The sequence below is a fragment of the Miscanthus floridulus genome, chromosome 5, assembly GCF_019320115.1.
Source record: "Miscanthus floridulus cultivar M001 chromosome 5, ASM1932011v1, whole genome shotgun sequence".
Classification (NCBI taxonomy): domain Eukaryota; kingdom Viridiplantae; phylum Streptophyta; class Magnoliopsida; order Poales; family Poaceae; genus Miscanthus; species Miscanthus floridulus.
This window is the reverse complement of record NC_089584.1, coordinates 50,161,243-50,183,855: the sequence shown is the minus strand read 5'-3', so window position 1 is coordinate 50,183,855 and position 22,613 is coordinate 50,161,243. Positions and strand designations below refer to the sequence as shown.

The following is a 22,613-nucleotide window of genomic DNA, read 5'->3' as shown; positions in this document are numbered from 1 at the left end:
CGTAGACCACGGCCATCACGATTTGCAATCAGTACAGGAGAGCCACGGCCATAGTGTGTTGTCCTTCCACAAGCATTGCCATTAATTCCGTTGGTGTGGGTGGTGGTGGCAGTGGAAGATCATCATCATCACCCGCACCGGTGGAACGAGTACGAGGCATCTACAACAATGTGCAACCAGTAATTATTGATGATATTAGCACATTGGAGAGGAACAATGTAATTGTGCCAAACTGAATTTACTGACGAGAATGAAAACTTCATACAATAAACAGAGACCATAATTCATTCTCCAATCGCCACATCATCAATTGGATTAATAGCACCATACGCAGTGCATTCCAACATGACAAGTTTTAAACTTAACCCTTATGATACGCATCCCAAAGGGAGCAAATTAAAGTACATTACATGCCAAGTTCGAATTAAAAAGGTACATCCTAACATCAGTCATCGCACTTAAGTCCATTACATCAATGACTGCAAAAGCTTAAACTAGTGAGACTTGCTAACTACTACTCATCGAAGTGATCGCTGTCCACATCGGAGACACCTTGGACTTCTTCTGGGTCTTCCTCTTCTTCTTCATCTGTAGGCTTAGCTGCATTATCATCCATTTGCATGTCCTCTTCTTCATCATCGGCCTCAATCACTTGAGGTCCACCCACATTTGGATACCTTGGTATAGGGCGAGGAATAGAAAATAGACGGTTGTGCAGTTGATGGTGCTCAACCTAAAGCTCTTCAAGCTGTTCTTGTAGTGCTTGCTCCCTTTGAAAGGTGTTGTGGTTAGCCAACATCCAACCCCGACGTCTTTCTTCTGCTAACTCTAAAGCTGCATCTCTGTGATGGGTCACACGATCCAACTCTTGTGCTGCCTCATCTCTCTCAATAGTGAGGTTCATCAGCTAGTTATGAAGCTCGTCTCTCTTGCGTGCGGTTTGACCCCACTAGTTGCAGACTGATAATTTGCAATACCGCGAATCAACTCAACTTCTTGCTGAGCTCTCCCACATGCATCCGCCCTACGATGATACTTGTGAGCATGCAACCTGAACTTGTGCTGGGCTGCCATTGCCTTTCCAGCTTCATCTAGCACACTAGAAAGGGTGTTTTGCCTGACTCGACAAAGCTTCAAGACTACCATCATAGCACTCATTCCAGCGTTGTCGCTCTACACACTGTTCGCCATGACCTCGAACCAAGGCCTGGCCAACGTCCTGAGTCCACTCAGCCTTAGTAGGAGACACTCGGGGAATGGATGAAGCAGGTCCACCCACTAACTCATCCCCAAAGCTCTGTGCTATATCCATCAGCACATCAAGGGCAGCAACCTGAGCGGCTTCCCATGGGCTTCGTCCATCAGTCTCAATGCTCCATCCATGCCACAATGATCTTGTGGGGTTTTGCGGCACTATAAAGGTCACGACGTACCATGGTACATCTCCCAATGGTACCACCTGCCTCCACGTGTAGCTAGGTGCCTCCGGGTACCCAACTGAACTGAGCACCCTCTAGAGCAAAGTGGGAGTACCGAATTGGTCCAAAAAGGTGCTGCTACCTATAGGAAACACGGGTGCGGCCATCTGTATCAAAAAGGGATGCAATTCACGTGAGAGGATTATTTTGCTGAGAGATTGCACTTTATACTTGGGATAAGCAATTATAAGGGAGGGAGTAATGCAATATGAATGACATGAGTGAATATGATGCATGCTCGTTCCGTACGTCCTCACAAACCTAAGAAAATTTAAGCTTTAGCAGAATATACTGGTGGCATACATACGTTCTCTCAATTAGCGGATAACTAGTCGATCTACATGGTGCGTTGTTAGCGTACCTGTAGAAAACTTCATTGCAGCCCAACCCAACAAGATATAATGCTAATAACACAAGTAGTAACTAAGACACTCTCCATATATATATCCCTAGATATATATACTTCGGTATCCAAACTACCCGACAAATGTACCCACAATTAAGTACCTTCATATATACATGTATGCAACATGTAAATACTCTAGTAACCACAACTAGCTCTCCCTAGACCGACGGTTGGATGGTCATGCTCTCACAACTCACACTTACCTTAGCGTAGAGGCAATTGATCCATACATTACCATTCAAGCGAATGGCACCCATGCAATATCACGCCGCATGGACGACGAAATAGAAACAATCAATTTCCCCCAAGTTAGTAATTATATATAAGCCACCTAAAAGTCCTTAAGTGGGCTACAAGGGATGTGATCACCAGTACACCATTAAAGTTTTGATTTTTGAACACTTATATATAACTATAAGTTGGAAAACCATTTTCACAACAAAAGCTTTTGTTTTAAATAGCCATAAGACATGTTTAATGTTGAATCTAGCTCTGATGCTAGCTGTCATAGAACCAACCAATTTATAAGAGCACAAGTACAAAAACAATCGCTGAAACGATCAAATTCTCGAACTTGAGCCCATATAAACCCGGTAGTCAACCGAAATCTTGAAGGATTTCAAACCAACTTGCATACAACCAAGATCATAGTAATTCAACATAACATATCGTATGTTACAACATTTTGCAGACGTTTGCAAATAGATTACATCATCACAGAGTCATCGTTATTACAAAACAAGTCTTGTAAAACTATGCGGAAGCAAATAGTTTGACTTACACACCTCGAGTTCAAATACGAATACAGGTTCGCGGATCACAACCCACAAAAGCATTCAGATAAGAGAAACAGAGATCATGCCCATGATCTAGTCTTCATCACCCGCCGAGTGGAGACAATACTTATAGAATCCCTGATATAGAAGGTCATCTGCAACAAGAGGGAATAAACCCTGAGTACGAGAATGTACTCAGCTAGACTTACCCGTCGAAAACCAAAACAAATGACACCAAGGATTATGCATAGCTTAATTTAGTGGATCTGGCTGACACTTTCTTTTTGTGGAAAAGCATAAGTAATAATGATCAACTATTAACCTGAACTAGTAGTAACTTTTAGCCATTACCCTGGTCATCTATATTAGCACCCTGTACTAAGCAATCATTTTATTAGGGTGCAAACATTAATAACCATATCAGGTATACATTGTGGCAACCTTATCATCATCATCCATTTAACCATATCAGTTAAATTAATTGAATCTACGTTGCCACTGCTCAGTCAAGTTCTCACTATCCGGGAGAGACGGCGATTCGAATCGATTCCTATCCAGCTGGAGGGGTATTCCTAAACACAAACCCTGCTTCCCCCGTCAGGGTCGTAAACAAGTCACCATTGGTACAATTTAGGAGTCGCGAGTCTGAACAGTGCTGCAAAATCAGAGAACCACTCTGCCATGAGTGCTCGGTGACTTAACCTGCCCTTGGGCTTACGCCAATGGTTCCCTGCACATCCTTACTTCCATCCAGATTGTGGACCCCTGCTCACGTCCCCGGCCTAAACCGAGCTACTAGGCTTCGCGGTTAGAATGACTTATCCGGCCAGCTAAGTGTTAGGCTATGTTCAACATGACATGAGGACGTACAGCGTATCGGTCCTTAAACGACTCAGACAGAGTCACTATTCCAACTTAAGCCCTATTCAAATCACTTTACTTACCAAGTTTATACAACCTAATGTATAATTGCTCATCTTCAGTTAATGACCTAGCACCTGCACCTAAGCATATCCTCAAGTTAGACTAACCCCTAAACAATCACGAGAACATTGCAACAAGCATACACTCAAGCATTTGTATTTCAGCAAAATGGAGGCTATATAGCGGTACAGTAAACTGGCCATAACTGGAGATTTAGAAATCCAAATGACATGCAATAAGACAATTTGGAAAGCTTATGAAATTTTTCTACAATTAATTTTTAGACCTCAAAGCATGATTCCAACCTTTACCAGGTTAAACTCTTTAATCAACAGATCTCTGTCTTAACAAGGCAGAGAATAGGCAAAAACTGGAACCTAACTTTAAATAGCTGTAGTTGCTAAACTACTGGGCCAAATGCCATCAAATTTTGACAGAAGCTAGATACATAAATTATCTACAACTTTTGTATTCATCACATTCACAGCAAACCAAAATATCATGGGGAACTTTCTAAAGTCCCCAGATCTATCCAGAGGGACATAATGCAAATGAAATAATTATTAACTTATGATGTAAACACATAATTGGACAAAACTAACTCTACTCACTTATTACACATATCACAAGATCACCAGAAAGGAGGGTGTTCATCACCAAAACATTTCTTTTAATACATTTCTTAATTTATTTAATTAATTAGAGGAAATGGTAAATATATATGAAACCTACAAAAATTATAGTAGATACTACATGCTCTAAGTAGATCACTATATAAATTTCACACCATTTGAGCAAGGATAACATCCTACACAAAAATGATAAGACATAATGGCTTAAAATGACATAATTAGGAAACCTTAGTGAAAAGTGTCAAGCAACAGATTTCATATTTTTCCTAACATCCTTAAGGTACTAGGATACTCCCCACAAAGTTTCATGGTCATAGGATTCCTAGATAATTTACAAAAATTTACACAATTATTAATCAATGATAAAAGGAAAATCTATAACTCAAAAACCATACATGCAATGACTCCCAAATTTTTACCAGAGCTTCAACTAAGCAAGAATAGCTTATCCATGGAATTTCATAATTTTTGGATCACAGAAACTCAAGATATAATTTAAACAAGTTTGCATGCATTTAAAAACACATTTTAAGTTCCTATTTAATTCATCCAAAATTTCTATATCTTGTGCTCATGTCATATTTTTCTTAAATACTAGACTTCACTGTGAGTCTACCAAAATTTGAATCACACCATTTGGATCTACCAACAAGGAGATACAAAATTCACAAAACAGTATAGAAATCTATAAATTTGAACTATCCTTCAACAGAGCTCCTAAGAATATCATCAACTATGCGAACAAAATACACTATTGGATGGATCATGATTTTATAAACTCAACCAAACTAGTTTGGCATCTTTATGATTCTTCTATGATTTACTACAATTTTTACAAGTTATTTATCAACTAAATTGGCAAATGCCTTAGAAATCTAAAAGGGCCAGCAACTAATTATTCGGCCCAACTCGGGAAAATCTGCGCACGCGCGGCCCAGGCGCGACAAAGCTGGGCCGGCCCAGCGCGCGACAAAGCCGGGCTGGCCCAGCACGCGGCAAAGACAGGCGAATGGCCCAAGCGGCGCGGTGGCCCAAGTGCGGGCGTGTGGCCCTAGGACGCACAATGCGTGCGACCAGCGGCCCATGGCGCGCGCGGCATAGGCTGGCCCAATCGGGGACGTGGTCGGTGGCCCGGTAAGCCGGCCCACACGACCAGGGTAGGACGGCGGCTGCCTTTAAACGATGAGACCCCCACGTTTTCCTCAAATCAACCCTAGGTCCCGAGTACTGTTCAAATGAGTCATGTATTTTGCAAAAACAACCCTGTATAATTCTTTTGCTTGGACTCTTAACCTTCTACCCACCTCTTCATCTTCCAAAAATAGAGCACCAACGAAGTATCGGCCGGCAGCGGCAATGGAGGCAGTGCACAGGGCAGCGAGGATCGTGGTGCAGCCTGGCGGATGCGACGAACCAGCGAGGCATTGCGGCTGCGGTCTAGCGTGGGCTCACGGGCGGTACTCCAGGCACGGTCGGCTGTGGCATGGCCCAGGCAGTGACTATGGGAGTACCAGCAACAGCGGCTCCGGAGGGGCATAGGAGGAGCCACGCGCGGACACCGTTGAGCTGCGGCGTGGTGCAGCGGCCGACTCAGCAGTAGGAGCGGGAGGTCGCGGCTGTGGGGTTGTGGTGGAGCGACATGAGCTCGTGGTGATGGTGGCTACGGGGCAACGCGGCATGGTCCGCAGCGGCATTGGCGGCCAAGCCGCACGGTATGGGACACGATAGTGGGGACTCACGCGCTCTCGCACGATGGCATGGGCGAATCGGCTTGGCAGCGGGGCGCTCTGGAGCGTGCCGCAGAGGTGAGACGCGTGAGGCGCCATTGAACTATGGCACGCAAAGACAACAAGGGCACGTTGGGTCCAGCGCGACAATGGACGTAGACGAGAAGGGCGAGTAGGAGCGGCACGTGCGCATGCGGAGGAGCAGGGAGAGCAACACTGCAGGTCCCGCGCGTAGTGCGATGTTGGCGCAGACACTGGGGCAGAGCACGTCAGGCTCGATGGAGGGGGCACCAGGGAGAGGTGGTGCCATGGGCAGAGCAGCGGGGGAGGCCGGCACTGGCGGATGTAGCCATGGCGGGGTCGCTGTGGCCTTACGCGCGTGAGGAGGGGAAAAGGGATGGGATGCGTGGGTGCTACGGGAAGGGCGCCGGCGGCGGACGACGCAGTCAGGCGGATGCTCGCGCGGGCAACAGGGCGCAGAGGCTGGCGAGACAGCTCGACGCACGGAGCTAAGACGCCTCCTCACAGCTCTAGAACAATAAAGGGAGAGGAGAAAGAGGACACGAGCGTACGAGGCAACAGTGCCAGCAGGCCACGGCTTGGAAAATCAATTCAAGATAGAGACAGACAAAGCAGAGAAGGACGGGGAGGATTTGGCCTGGCCCGAGGTGGCAGCAGAGCGTGTCAGTTGGCACGGATAGCTCTAAAGAGGTGCGCTTGCGCGTGGTCAACTGCAACAGCGATGCGGCCGGCAACACGATGACGTCGAGAACAGGCGAGGTAGGCCGGTCGAGTAGCAAGGACCAGTTCCACGACGGCCGGAGTGGTCTGGTCTGCTCGGTAAGGTCATGTCGGCGAAATTGACACGAGCTGAGGCGGACGCAGGATTACGTGCACCCCCGAATTTCGGATAAGACGCTAGTGAGCGAGGGAAACGTCATAGGCGTGCCAGACCACGGACGCAGGGACAGGATAGGACAGCGCAGTGTGGCCGGCAGAGCAACACAGCGTGACGCGAACGAATTGGATAGTTTTTAAATTCTAACTTCGATTTTGAGCCATCATACATATATATATACTATTAAATAACTTTTACTTACCAAAACAAAAGTTGCATTTTTCTCAATTAAACTTGCGCTCCCGATTTATTCAAGTACTAAATACAACTATATTTTATTTTGTTTATAGTTTTAATCCGATTAACTTCCACCAACAATTATTTCACGCAAAAGTTCATACTTCGCACTAACCCATAGAGCCAAAAAATATTTAAGCGCTATTTAATTACTTTGCTCAATATCGTTTGCTAAAAATGGCATTTTAAACATAAACTCAATATTTAAATTTTAAAATCCGAGAAACTTGTTTAGGAAATTTTACTTAGGCCTAAATCGCGGTACTACACAAGCTCGTAACACCAGGGGTGTTACACTTAGTGTAGTGACCTAGCCATTGTGTGGATAGAGACTATAGAAACTAGAATTGTGGTAGGTGGCTTTCATTTTTAGTAGGCTAGCGCAACACTTGCTTCGCCTCATATTTGTCTAACCGGTTTGCTAAGTGTTGTTGTAGAAAATTTTAATAGGATATTCACCCCCTCTAGCCATTAAACCTTTCACATAGTCTGGTGGGCTTTGCCAAAACCGTCCAAAAACCTGCTGTCTAGACTCTCTATCCGATGGGACAAGATCGGGTGCACATCAGACTCGCACGTGGCCCACGGAATTGGAAGAGGCTTGCTCCCATGCTCAGAGCCTGTTGGCGGTCCAACCATGCTTGGGCGGCTAGGCCTAGCCATGGTGGTGCCAACACCAGTAGCGCCAGTGCCTGGCCACCACCAGGGCTGATCCAGCCGCCCAACCAAGCTCCTTCTTTACCTTTTCAAATGTGCCAACTTAACCAAGTTTTTCATAACATTATGTAAGTGAGTTATCATTTTCCCAATCATTTTGAAAGTTTTTCACTTGCACCTCACCACTCGTCACTAGGATCAATGCATATGCAGAGTTAATCACACCTAGTGTGGCGACCGATGTGGATTTGGGAGTTTTGGCGATAACCCAATACCATGGGAAAAAATCCAGTTGTCGCTTTGCCTTGTTCTTTACTGTGTTGCTTCTTGTTGATTGCAAGTTTCTTGAATCTTGAGTGTGAAAGGTCCTAAATAGCTAGAGGGGGTGAATAACCTAATAAAAATTTCTATAAAACACTAGAGCAACCAGTTAGATAACTAAATGGTGAAAGTGCTTTTTGCTCTTGCTCTAATAGGGTTGTAAGCCACCTATCCAAACAATTCTAGTGAATTATGATCACTAAGACACACACACAAAGCTAAGTCACTAATTCTACACTAGATGAGCTAGCTAGGAACTAAAACAACTAACTTAGCTACTCAACTAACTAGCTAACTACCTCTACAACAAGATATATAAGAAAGCAATGCAAGAGAGGTAGAGGGGGTTATACCGAGCCGGCAAGTGACAATCAATGAATATCAATAGAATTCCAATGAGACAAATGATACACAATTTTTCTCCCGATGTTCACTTGCTTGCTGGCAAGCTAGTCCCCGTTGTGTCGACCATTCACTTGGTAGTTCGTGAGCTAATAGGCATCACAAGCCTAGCCTTACACAAAGGCGCCGCAAGAACCTACACAAAGGAGGGTACTCACCGACACAAGCAATCCACTAGAAGTGCTTTGGCCCTCCGCTAGAAAATAAGCCCAAGAACCCCTCACAATCACGATCGGTGTGGCCACGAACAATCTTCACCTTGTGCCAACACTCCCAAGCTGTTCCAAGCCATCTAGGTGGCGGCAACCACCAAGAGTAACAAGAAAACCACAGCTAGAACGATCTCCAAGCGCCACTAGATGCAATCACTCAAGCAAATACACTCTAGATCACTCTACCAACTCACTTGGATGATGAATCAATCAAGAGAATGAGTGGGAGAGGTATGGCTTAGCTCACAAGGATGCAACAATGATCAAAATGTCCAAGAGAGTGAGCCCAAGTCGGCCAACTTCTATTTATAGAGGCCCCATGCCTCAAGTGACCATTATCGCCAAGCAGCGGTCATCTGGACTGGCGCATAGGCTCCGGACCGAGGGGTCCAGACCAATGGCCACGGGTCTGGTTCCCTGCCCACGCCAATCAGCCTGCTTCCATGCGTCCTTCTCTTTCAATTTGACTATTGCGCGTGCAACGGCTAACTACCATGGTTCGGACTGGACACGCACAAGCGCCGTCAGGACCAACTTACACCAGCGTCCGGATGGATCCAGAGAGGTCCCCGAGGGAAAAAAAACGTGTCCGGACCGAGTTCGGACCCTAGGTCTAGCCAACATCGACCGGGTCCGGCCAGTTTTGCGCCCTCTCTATTTGTCAAGTTAATTCTTCAGACTGTGGCCACTGGTCTGGACTAGTAACCAGACCAAGTCCGGATCACCACAATGCGCCATGTCACCACTTCGCCTCAATAGGACCGAGGGTCCTTGGTCCGGACCACCTGCACGGTAGGGTCCGGAGCCAGTGGGACAGCTAGGGTATGGTACTAGACCCTCGTACCTTGGTCCGGACCCCCTAGCGCCCAGAGTCCGGTTCACTGAATCTTCTCCAAATCAACTCCAACACTTCAACCCTTGCTTTCAAGTGCTAACCACAATATGTCTCACCAATAGTGCACGTGTATTAGTATTTTCACAAAGCATTTTACAAGGGTTAAGAGTTAGCACACTAGGTCCTAATGCATATGCGTGGATGAATTCACCTAGTGGCACCTGATAACCGTTTTAACCATGATTTTTCCCTCTTCATAGTATGGCTATGTATCCTAAACCCAATCAAACCCTTATGGTGTCTTGATTGGCAAAACAAAATCCCTATTTATACCTTTGCCTTGATCTCCATAGGGTTTTGTTTTTCTCTTTCTTCTTTTCCAAGTTGGAGCACTTGATCTTCAACTTTGGCCAACTCCATCACCATGAGTGCCATCATCTAGCTCCACTTGGTGTGTACCAACCTATCTCAATATCACTTTAGAGCCAAAGGTTAGTTCACTAAGGTTTTATCAATTAACCAAAATCAAACTAGAGCTTTCAGAGTGATAACTAGAGTTTACTTTTTTAGTCTGCTTACATTAGGTTTGTTTGTTACAAACGAAGGACCTTAATCTTAGTGTAAACTTTTTTCTAAGGATATGATTAGCGTGCTTACAATAGGTTTCTTTCTTACAAATTAAGGACCTTACTCTGAGTGTCAATTTTTTTCTAAGGATACGATTAGTGTGATGGCCCTAAGAACTTCATAGGTTGCTTTTGTAAGACTTAGGTGTCTTGGTGCTGAGGTGGTTTAGAATTTGCAAAGGCTAAGATTGTTGCTTTAAAATTTTTAGAGCACAACCTCTTGGACCAGTCCGTCCTTTCAACTGGAATGCAAGATTGTTGTGTACTGCTTGCTGTTAGCTCTTTTACTAAATTTGCATATAATTTATTACACCTACTCACATATTACTTGTCTATTAAAATCCGTGTCCGATCAAATTCCGCTCCATGTGAAGCAAGCAATTATAAAAGAGCACAAATGGTACAGAGCGAGGTTTGTCAAATTTCAAAAGAAAGGAACACAACGATTTAATTTGACAGCACGAGATTGTTAAGTCTATGTGAAGCAAGCAATTACAGACTGATTAGTCTACAGATATCAATCAATAAGCTAATTACAATCACATTGGCATAACATTGATTTGAACTAAAGAAGGAAGTTTTTTTCTGTATAGTATAAAGAGAAGGGATTGGAATCACGGTAGCAGTAGAAGTTGTTAAGCACTGGTTGATGTGATCAGTCAAGGAATATCATAGGTAACGGAGGGAATGGTATCCTGGAGGACACAATGAATTTACAAGCAGATGAGTTTGCAACTGATACAACAACAGAGTGAAGAGTTTCAATAATATGCTGGTGACTACGAGATTGAACATTAGTTCACCCTCCCAATGGAGTAAAGTAATCATTTCGTCTCAGCCCTTTAGATTTATAAAGATGCCCGCTGCATTTGGAAGGTTATACCTCCCGATCTCCTCGCATTAATTGTGTCGCGAGCAATCAAATATAGAAGCCTACGAGGCCTAGCCCCTCTGGCGCCTAGCCGTGTTCCACCCCGCCGCCGTGTTGCGTTTGATCCGCCGTGGCACGCGGCCCCTCCTATATATACGCCGCCTCGCCCCCGTGCCTAGCATCCGATTACTAGCACGGCGAGGGAAGCAAAACCACCGTGCGGGGGAAGATCGTAAATGGGCCGCCGCAAGGTTTCCATGGGGCTCATCCCGAACCGCCGCCTGCGGGTCTCCACGTTCGGCAAGCGGAAGGAGGGGCTCAAGAAGAAGGCGAACGAGCTCTCCGTGCTCTGCGGCGTCGAGATCGCGCTCGTCGTGGCCCCGGCAGACGGCGAAGGCGGCGCGGGGGCGGCCAAGGCGGACGTGTGGGAGTCCAAGGAGGGCGTGCTGGCCCGGTACCGGGAGCTCGACCCGGAGGTGCGCGCGCGGCACACGTTCCGGGAGTACCTCTACGCCGAGCTGGGCAAGGAGGAGTCCAAGCTCGCCCGCGTGCACCAGTCCGGGCCCGACGGCCTCGACTGCTGGGACAAGGCGCTGGACGGCGTCGACACCGTGGAGGAGGCGCAGAAGCTGCTCGACGCCATCGACGCCGCCATACAGGCCGCGGACGACAGGCGGAGGGCGCTGGGCATGCCGGTCGTCGACGACGAAGACGGTGGCGCCGGGATCGTGCTCGAGGGGGTCGCTCCGCTCAACTCTGCGCACGTCGACGACGGCTACCTGCTGCACGCGCTCGGCGGCAACGGCGACGCCAACGACCAGGCCATGGCCATGTGGGGCAATAACGGCTTCCACTCGTGCAGCGCCGCCAACATGCAGTATGGCTTCCAGCAATTTAACAGCAGCAACGTCGCCATGGAGGGCTACGACCTGCAGATGGTGCCGGACATGTACAACAACGGCGGCCTCGCCACGGACGCCTACCACTACCAGCCGCGCCATGCCGGCACAATGCAGCACGGCTACGTCTTCCCGTGCGCACGGGCCAGCGCTAGCTACTTCGGCATGCCTTCTGGCTACCAGATGCAGCAGGTGGTCGGCAGTGGCGCTGCCCAGCCCAATCTGGCCATGTCGAGCGCCGACGAGCCATGCCACGCCATGGTGCCATTGCCAGTACTGGAGTACCCCTCAGCCGACCCTAGCCTCAACTACATGGACACGCAGGCGACACACGGTGTCCACGACGGCAGCGGTGGCACGTCCTTCGCCATGGACGCCAGAGGCAACTTCATCAACGCACCACCAGCCTTCTCCGTCGCCAAGAGCACCGATGGTGGCGGCGGCAACTTCATCAGTGCGCCGCCAGCAGCACCTTCCCATACCATGGGCGGCACCAGCGACAACATCACGCCAGCCCAGCCCCTCGCCATGAGCTACGGCGGTGACATGGCAATTGCCGGCAGGTACGCGACGCAGTCCGGCATGCAGCAGCTGCATTACCTCGGTGACCTGGAGGACACGCAGCCTATCCTATGGGGAAACTAACCTCGCTTGCAATCAGATCAACGCTAGTAATAAAGTAGTACTAGTAGTGTCTAGCGTCATAGTAGGGTCAGATGCGCGACATCACGAGTCCGGCAATTTTGGGTGACACAAGATACAAGACTGGCCGCCAAGTTGTGCTGATTGTCGTCGCCGCCACCGCCGCCCATTGTCCCGAGCGATTTTCCCGGCCAGTGAGCAAGGGACAGGGTCTAGGCATATATAGGCAGGTTGTCCATGGTCAGTTTTGTACCTCTGCTTGGTTGATGGATGGAGCAGACAGATTTTAGGATTCAGGAGTTTTGATAGCCTGGATAGTTGCAGCAATTTTGTACCCTAGTCTCTGGAGATTATCCTGGCAATCATGTAAATGTGACATACAAATATAAGTATACAATCATGCATCTCTCTGTTTCTCTTCCCCACATCAAATGCATAGGTTCAGCGATGAAAATAGACAGCGAACGGTAAACAAATCCAAACAATATACCTTGACAATGCAAGTGACACAGATTGTTTAATTTCTTGCTCTAATAGCTTATCATAATAATCAGTGATATCATCCACGTCACATTGCATTCATAAGGTCTAGATTAATTAGTGTTACAAGCTCACAACCTAGTGTCACATAAGATGATCAAACGGGCCAGGCCACCACTAGAAGACTGTTAACGGTTACTAAATTACCACGGGACATGCAGCATTTTATATATGCTCATCCAAATTTAGATATCGTAATCTGATCCTCGACAAACTTGTTGACCGGTCACACCGTAATCTGATCCTCGACAAAATCAACGTCATGGTGAGGATGTTGGTCTGGGTTTATAGGGCTCTGGTACTTAGCATCCTGGGTTGACTTTGGACAAGAGAGAGGCCTTTGATCCAACTGTACACCCACAGCTTCTTTCTGATCCTGTTCAAGCTCGTCAACATGTACATCAGAACGGCCTTGTTCTTGTTCATGTCCACTGCTGGGTAGCACATCACATAGATGGGGGCTCTGCACCCTCATTTGCACCGATCTCAAAAGTGCGGCTCGCCTCAGATCTCCACCATGGCACATGTCATTAGGTGAGGATGGGATCCGGCCTTCCTGTTCAGTGCCACAACCACGGCGAGCAGGCGAGCAGACCACTGCTGGGAGGGAGCAGCTTGGGAGAGGGTATGGACATGCAGAAGAGAACCAAGTGTGTAGCTTCTGGGGACGGTGTGGAGATGAAGCTGGACTAGTTGACGAATTACCCAGTACATCTGTTTGATTCCCATTGGTGTTTACTTGAGTGTCATAGTACCTGTAATCATCTGACTCTTCTGACATAGGTGAGTACTGCATGCTCATCTCATCCCTACAAGGATGCAAATAAAACAGTCTGAGATTGTAAACCATAAAAATGTAATAGATAGAATCATAGTAAAAATAACTAAGCAATTGGAGTAAAAGAAGATATATGCAAAGTTCAGTAATTTTTCCAACACAAGCAGAGATACATTCCTAAAATATTTGCAACATCATCATTGATAGCATGAAGAATATTCTGAATTGTAATAAACATCCAGTTGGTTTGAAGTATCAGTAGAAATGGCAACATGATATAAGTATACAGTGGAGAGTTATGCCAGTAGCCAGTAGCCAGTAGGTGGTAGGTGCTTTGCAGAGTTATGCCTTTCAACAGGTTTAGTATAGAAAAAAGCTAGGCGAAAGTATGCTGGGTTAAGTTTATACGATATTAAAGTAAGGGATTATACTTATTACATTGTTAAGAGTGATACAAAGAAATCTAATTGCCAACATTTATGACGGTCCAACAGCACAGTGAAAGTAGTAAGGATTGTGTATAATGCATGGATATAATGCATTGATCCCTCGGGCGATATAAATAGAGTGCAAGACTTAGGGAGCAAGATGCCTCCCAGATACATATGGCAATACAAGATTACAATATCCTTAACTACCAAATATACTCTAATATGCCCCACAGTCGTAGTAGGAGCATCGAAAATAATCAGACTAAGAAGCCGAAGACTAAAATCTACTGCAGGCGTAGCAACATTGCAATGCAGATGCTGCTACTGGAGTAGAAACCAACAAGTAGCTCATGCAGATGATAGCCCTTTTAGTCACAGAAGTAGTCAAGGTCGAGGTGGACGTGGTCCAAGCCATGGAAGGGAGGCACAAGTCCGAAGCATCAACAATAGAGGCACACAAGCACACATAATCACCAGCTTCTCGCTGACAACCGCAGCAGGACAAAGAGCCGGTCAGATGGCGAAGATAGGCCAGGCTACTCGGACGCATCAACGAGCGCTCACACCCCTAATGGCAGCAGCTCGGTGTCCCCAAGGGCCTCCTCTGCAGACATGTGTTCGCGCTTAAGGGCAGTGGCAGTAGCAGCGAAGGGGAGGGGCGAGGCAGATCAGGCACGGCTAGGGAGAGGGTGGCAATTCCTGACAATGGCGACTCGACGGGACAGCATAGAGGATCAACAATGACAATGAGTAGCATGGCAGCCCATCAATGCCCACGGCGAGCCATCCTGATGATTTGTTGCTGCTCGATGCTAAGGTGACAGATCAATTATATATGTACAGCCAAAACCTTCCTATGAGGGCACTTCCCCCAGCGGAGATAGATCTCCCCCAAGGCGGTGAGGCGGCAGTGGTAGTGGAAACGTCAACTCAGGATCAAAACCCTGAACTCATGACACCATGAAAGTGGGAAGGATTGCGTATAATGCGTGGAAATATTGCAGAGCCCTTGGGCAGTATAAATGGACCCTAAGACTTAGGAGTAAGCCTGGGCGTTCGGGTTATCCGATTTTTTCGGGTTGGGTAATTCGGGTAATTCAAAATTCGGGTAATAAAAATTGCTACCCAATATTACCCCCGAAAAAACACTACCCGCAAATTCGGGTACCCGATAATTCGGGTTCGGGTTCGGGTATTACCCGATATACCCAAATTTACAGAAAACAACAAACTACACTAAATTTCAGTAGCGATCTATACATAATTTCAGCAGCAATTTGTATAGAATTTCAATAGCAATTTATAGAGAATAATATATTACAGTCACTCATTCAAATAGAGAGGATTATATTCTAATAAAGTGATAAGTTAAATGGTTCAGCTAACAACACATGATGAATACAAAGACAAAACAAATTTTTGGGTAGTTCGGGTAGTTTGGGTACCGGGGGATATTACCCGAATTACCCAAACTAATTTCGGGTAATCAAAATCGCTATCCGAATTTGGGATCGGGTACCTCGGGTTCGGGTAATTCGGGTCCGGATTCGGGTAATTCGGATACGGGTAATGGGTATCGGGTATTTTGCCCAGGCTTACTTAGGAGGCAAGACGCCTCCCAGATACATATGGCAATATGGGATTGCAATATCCCCAGCTACCAAATATATACTCTAATACACAGGTTTGAAATATTGGAAGCCAGGGCCAAAAGGTATATCCATGTCAAGAAATCGTGACCTGTACTTACATTCTCCTTTTTCATGCACACAGGTAGTATTGCTATGTGACTAGCTGTCTAGCTGACTGCCATGGTAATATCCAGGTCTCAAAGACTTGGCCTTACCCGGGCTCAGTGCTTGAATGGCTGAACCAAACCATGTCAGCAATGTTAAAGGAGTAACATGTAGCTGGATTGCTAATATTAATTGGGTGACGTGGTTCAAAAGTGAAGCTCCTTTTCACTCTACCTATCAGATGTAATAACATATTCAAAGTACAGCTTCAGAATCCGGCCACTAAGAGCTAATCCAAACAAAGCCTTTCTAAAAAGGTAGTGTGGTTCGTTAAGTACAGATCCCTTCTGTTCAGATAAAATTTCCAGTGAAATTCAAAGACAAATTCTCTGTTTTGTATGTCCTAGCACATGAACCTGACCTGAAGAGTTTCAATTTTGATTATGATGAAATATATTATCAGCTTTATGAAGTTACTAAATAGTGAAGATGTAACACATATCAACTTATACTGATAATGTGTGTGATTGGACATATAGAGAAACTTTTTTAATAGATAACGAGGATGTATAGAGAATTAAGGTATGAATACCTAATGCAATAAGCATTCTCCAGTCTCATTGGGGACCCCATGATATTGTCAGGAGCTGAATCTCCAACGGACAAGCCATTCATGCTGGATGCCATTATCTGCAAGAGCCTATGCAACAATTGAGGATTTATACACGTAAAATGCAGGAACAACAACAACAACAAAGCCTTTAAATCCCAAACAAGTTGGGGTAGGCTAGAGTTGAAACCCAGCAAAAGCCATCAAGGTTCAGGCACGTGAATAGCTGTTTTCCAAACACTCCTATCTAAGGCTAAGTCTTTGGGTATATTCCATCCTTTCAAGTCTCATTTTATTGTCTCTACCCAAGTCAACTTCGGTCTTCCTCTGCCTCTCTTCACGTTACTATCCTAACTTAGGATTCTACTACGCACCGGTGCCCCTGAAGGTCTCCGTTGGACATGTCAAAACCATCTCAACCGGTATTGGACAAGCTTTTCTTCAATTGATGCTACCACTAATCTATCACGTATATCATCGTTCCGAACTCGATCCCATCTTATATGACCGCAAATCCAACGCAACATACGTATTTCCACGACACTTATCTGTTGAACATGTCGTCTTTTCGTAGGCCAATATTCTGCACCATACAACATAGTAGGTCTAATCGTCGTCCTATAAAACTTACCTTTTAGCTTATGTGGTACCATTTTGTTACATAGGACACCAGATGTTTGGCGCCACTTCATCCACTCGACTTTGATTCTATGACTAACATCTTCATCAATATCCTCGTCTCTCTGTAGCATTGATCATAAATATCGAAATGTATCATTCCTAGGCACTACTTGACCTTCCAAACTAATATCTTCCTCCTCCTGAGTAGTAGTGCCGAAGTCATATCTCATATACTCAGTTTTAGTTCTACTGAGTCTAAAACCTTTGGACTCCAAAGTCTCCCGCCATAACTCCAGTTTATAATTCACTCATGTTTGGCTTTCATCAACTAGCACTACATCGTCCGCAAAAAGCATACACCAAGGGATGTCCCCTTGTATGTCCCTTGTGACCTCATCCATCACTACAGCAAACAGATAAGTGCTCAAAGCTGACCCTTGATCTAGTCCTATCCTAATCGGGAAGTCATCTGTGTCTCCATCACTTGTTCGAACACTAGTCACAACATTGTGGTACATGTCCTTAATGAGCCCGACGTACTTTGTTGAGACTTTATGTTTGTCCAAAGTCCACCACATAACATTCATTGGTATTTTATCATAAGCCTTTTCCAAGTCAATAAAAACCATATGTAAGTCCTTCTTCTCCCTATATCACTCTATAACTTGTCTTATTAAGAAAATGGCTTCCATGGTTGACCTTTCGGGCATAAAACCAAATTAGTTCATAAAGACCCACGTTATTGCTCTCAAGCGATGCTCGATAACTCTCCCCTATAGCTTCATAGTATGGCTCATCAACTTAATTCCCCGGTAATTAATACAACTTTGAATATCCCCTTTATTCTTGTAGATCGGTATCAATATACTTCTCCTCCACTCGTCAGGCATCTTGTTTGATCGAAAAATATGGTTAAACAGCTTGGTTAGTCATATTATAGCTATGTCCCCGAGACATCTCCACACCTCGATTGGGATACCATCCGATCCCATCGCCTTACCTCCTTTCATCCTTTTCAACGCCTCTCTGACCTCAGATTCTTGAATTCTCCGCACAAAGCGCCTATTGGTGTCATCAAAAGAGTCATCCAACTAAAAGGTTGTGTTCGTATTCTCACCATTGAACAATTTGTCAAAATATTCTTGCCATCGATGTCGGATCTCATCCTTCTTCACCAAGAGATGCTCCCTTTCATCCTTAATGCACTTAACTTGGTTGAAGTCCCTTGTCTTTCTCTCACGAACCCTAGCCATCCTATAAATGTCCTTCTCTCCTTCCTTTGTACTCAAATGTTGGTAAAGATCCTCGTATACTCTACCCTTTGCCACAGTTACAGCTCGCTTTGCAGTTTTCTTTGTCACCTTATACTTCTCTATGTTGTCCATACTCCTGTCATAGTACAAGCGTCTATAGCATTCTTTCTTCTCCTTAATAGCCATTTAGACTTCCTCGTTCCACCACCAAGTATCTTTAGCCTCGCCTTCAATTCCTTTGGTTACTCCACACACCTCTGAGACCACCTTCCGAATGTTGGTTGTCATCTTCTCCCACATGTTGTTTATGTCCTCTTCTTTCTTCGAAGAGCCATCTTTGATAACCCTTTCCCTGAATACCTCTGATGTCTCCCCTTTTAGTTTCCACCACTTTGTTCTTTCAATCTTACCTTTATCCCTACTGACACGCACCTGAAAACGAAAGTCTGCCACCAAAAGCTTATGTTGAGAAACAACATACTCCCCTGGTATCATCTTGCAACCCAAGCATGCTCGTTTGTCCTTTCTTCTTGCGAGGACAAAGTCAATCTGGCTAGCGTGTTGTCCGCTACTGAAGGTCACTAGATGAGATTCTCTCTTTCTAAAGAAAGTGTTGGCTATCATCAGGTCAAAAACTACCACAAAGTCCAGAACTTTCTCCCCCTCCTAATTCCTACTACCATACCCAAAACCTCCATGAACTGCCTCGAAACCTACGCTTGTAGTACCTACATGCCCATTAAGATCCCCTTCTATAAAAAGCTTCTCACTACTAGGTACAGCTCTAATCAGGTCATCTAAGTCTTCCCAGAACTGTCTCTTAGCACTCTCGCCGAGGCTTACTTGGGGGACATACGCACTAATTACGTTCAAGACCATATCACCAACAACAAGCTTGACTAAGATAATCCTATCTCCTTGCCTTCTCACTCCCACCACACCATTCTTGAGGCTCTTATCAATTAAAACTCATACTCTATTTCTATCCGCGACTGTCCCTATGTACCAAAGTTTTAAACCTGTACTGTACACCTCCTTCGCCTTCTGACCCTTTCATTTAGTCTCTTAAACGCATAATATATTTACACGTCTCCTAGTCGTTGTATCAACTAATTCCTTAACTTCTTGTAAGTGACCCTACATTCCACTACCTAAACGGATCCTAGTTGGTTCGACTAGCTTCCTTACCCTTCGCACCCGTCGACTCAGATGTGAAGACCCTTACTCATTTTTCACTACACCCGGACGCCGATGTAGCGCGCCACTAAGGAAGCGACGACCCGATCCTTACTTGACACCATGCCTAGATCGCGACACGGCCCGTCACCAAGGGGAACATGTGAATATTTTCAGAATGTATAAGATCTGATGCTAAACAAAATCCTATAAAATGCCAAACGGTTAGCCTTACTTTTCGGCAGCTAAAGGACACTTATAGCTATGGAAATTTGATCTGTATGTATTGAGTTTTACTGAAACAGCAACATATCTCTGTATATAAGCTAAGATCATCTAGAAATATACCAATTGTATGATATTTTCAGAACGACACTCCCCTTTATTATTGATGATGAATCGAAACAATACACGCCTCCGCCATTCTGCTCAACCTAATTAGCATTTAGTATATGGCCTAGGATAAAAGGTGAGATAGTATTTGGCCCTGAATCAGTTTATGATTTCCAACCAACCAGGATACTGGAATGGAATGTAGCTCAATCAAGTGGACCCTAAGCAAATGATACAATGATTTGGATTTCCTTCCCCAAATCCTGAAAAAACGGCAAATTAGAGGGGTGGCCTTCCCCACCGAACAGTGACAGAGAAATCCATCAGACGTCGAGAGGATTAGCAGCGGCACGGCCCACGCTCATCCTGTGCCCCACCCACGCGTTACAGCCAAGGCACACGACGCGAGCCATCTATTCTCCCCAGTCCCCACCAAGTTCGGGTCTACGAACGAACGCACACGGAAATTGCCCAATCGCGGAACCAAGTTATTCTGCTCGCATGACATGACAGAGAGACGGACGGACGGAACGGACCTCGGTGAGGTAGCGCTTGTGGGAGTGGAGGTTATCGACGTAGACGTCCTCCTCCGGGTCGGGGACCCTCCCGCGCTTGCCGCCGCTGGGCGCCAGAGACATTGCGGCCTGGCCTCCGCCGCCGCCGCCGACCATTTGTGCAGTGGAACTGTGGAAGTAAAAGCTCCCTCTGTGTTGTAATGAAAGAAAAAACGCTTCCCGTTCCCGTTACTAGCGAGCTCCCTCCCGCTCCTCTTTTTCTATCCTGTCCTGTCCGCATGGGCATACCCCTCTATTCCATGGAATACATATGATTTTTATGACAAACACAAATATATGTATACATGTATAATGATACAGCATATTAGTTTGTTGAATGTTGCAAATATGTAGCCCATGAGCCCAGTAGAACAACTAGTAGCAGTAGCCCACGAACTCAGAATGACAGAAACCCCATCGACTCTATTCCCATCCATGTCTCCTACTCCTGTCCGTCGCTCGCATCGACCGGAAGGGCGGCAGCTGCACCAGCGGGTGGCGGCACAGCGGCATGGTAGGTCAGCTCTCCCCCTCGGCCCTTCAGCCCTCGCCCGGTCACCCCCTCGCCCCTTGGACTTCGGCAATCGGGCCTCGACAAAACCAACGCGGCGGCACCTTGCGCCCGGCACTCCTATGGCGGCGGCGGCGGTCAGTGGTGTTTGCAGGCTCCCACTCGGCTCCGGCATCTAGACCTCCCCCTCGGCACCTCTCTCATCTCGGGCTCGAAGCAATAGCAAGGCGAACACAAAAGATCCCAGATCCATTCTTAATTCTTTAGAGTAAAAATTGAAGGCTACATTTTCTATTTTTTTTGTTGCATTGTGTTTCTTTTTTTTTTAGGAATGTTGCATTGTGTTCTTGTAACGTAGATAAAGAATTTATAGTTTGATTATTACCAGGGGCGACACCCAGTACGGTTCACTAGGCCTGGTGCCTTGTTATCAGGGTAAAAAAATATTTTACCTAGCATATATTTTAAAAAAATTATATATATACACCAGGATCAATTTTGTTCTGGTTTTGCCTATTATTACTATTGCATATATACATTGAAAAAAAAATTATGCGTCAAATACCCCGCCCCGACATCCTGGCTCCGCCACTGCCTATCCGGTGTATTGAGATGCGCCGACATGTCGCCCCGCGCGTGGGTCGGCATCGGCAAGAATCAAGCGCAAGGTCCCCCTCTCGCTTTTCCCTTTTCTGTTTCGTCGTGTACTCGTGTCGAGCAGACGAGAGGAGCCACCTTCTTCTCTTTTGTTTACTCATTGATTGGATTTGATGAAATGATGAAACGATCTGAGCTGCTTTTCTGCATCCAGGATTTCAGGATCTGAAATTCCCTGTCAGCCGGCATGTTCCCTGGCGAACAGAAATTTGACCAGACGGTGAGAGAGACGGATTCCTTGGTCCACGTGACCACGTCCAACCTCATCGTCCAATGCCGACGCCGCTTGATTGCATGATCCGGCGTGACCGCGTGTTCACTGTTCACTGCCCCGGTTAGTTGTGTGCCTGTCATCATAGAATAGAAGACAGGAGGATGTGTTGGTTGGCCGCGGTGTCCGGCTGCCTAGCCACACTGTTTCCCAATTTGATTTCGGACGACGTCTGGGTTAGGATCGCTAGACTGGCTAGGCAAACATGATCCATTCAGCTCCAAAATGTATCTATATTAGGCGCATGTTTTTTTTTTTTCATTCCTTTCTTTTTCCTTCGGTTCCTCCTCCCTCTGTTTGTTTCTTCTAAAAGATAAAGAATGGGCTCACGGGCTCTATGCGCCACACCAACATTCCTTAACACATACCACTTCATCACTTCATGGTTAGTCTGTTAGCATGGCGACGCGAGGCAATATGAAAAACTAATTGGACCTGTTTCAAGTGGGAATATCTGCGCGTGCAGTGTCCTCTTGTATTTGCGACCTATGTCGTCTAGCTACCTACCAAAATTTGGCCTAGTCCAATGATTTCAGCTCATATTTGAAGTGCAAAACAATTATGCTTGAGCAAGGCAATATCCTCCGTGTTTCATGCAT

At 46.0% G+C, this 22,613-nt stretch overlaps 2 protein-coding genes across 2 annotated transcripts; one reads left to right on the top strand and one right to left on the bottom strand.

Annotated features, from left to right (window-relative positions):
- The first annotated feature begins 11,238 nt into the window (after nucleotides 1-11,238).
- Nucleotides 11,239-12,546, top strand: LOC136452155 (uncharacterized). Its single transcript, XM_066452797.1, has one exon. It carries the CDS (start codon nucleotides 11,239-11,241, stop codon nucleotides 12,544-12,546), a length of 1,308 nt encoding a protein of 435 aa, XP_066308894.1.
- A 516-nt stretch (nucleotides 12,547-13,062) lies between these two features.
- Nucleotides 13,063-20,741, bottom strand: LOC136452154 (uncharacterized). The gene is made up of 3 exons (XM_066452796.1): nucleotides 20,558-20,741; nucleotides 16,621-16,718; nucleotides 13,063-13,892 (listed from the first exon to the last, which is right to left on the bottom strand). Exons 1-3 carry the CDS (start codon nucleotides 20,690-20,692, stop codon nucleotides 13,310-13,312), a joined length of 816 nt encoding a protein of 271 aa, XP_066308893.1. The 5' UTR covers nucleotides 20,693-20,741; the 3' UTR covers nucleotides 13,063-13,309.
- Between the last annotated feature and the right edge of the window lie 1,872 nt (nucleotides 20,742-22,613).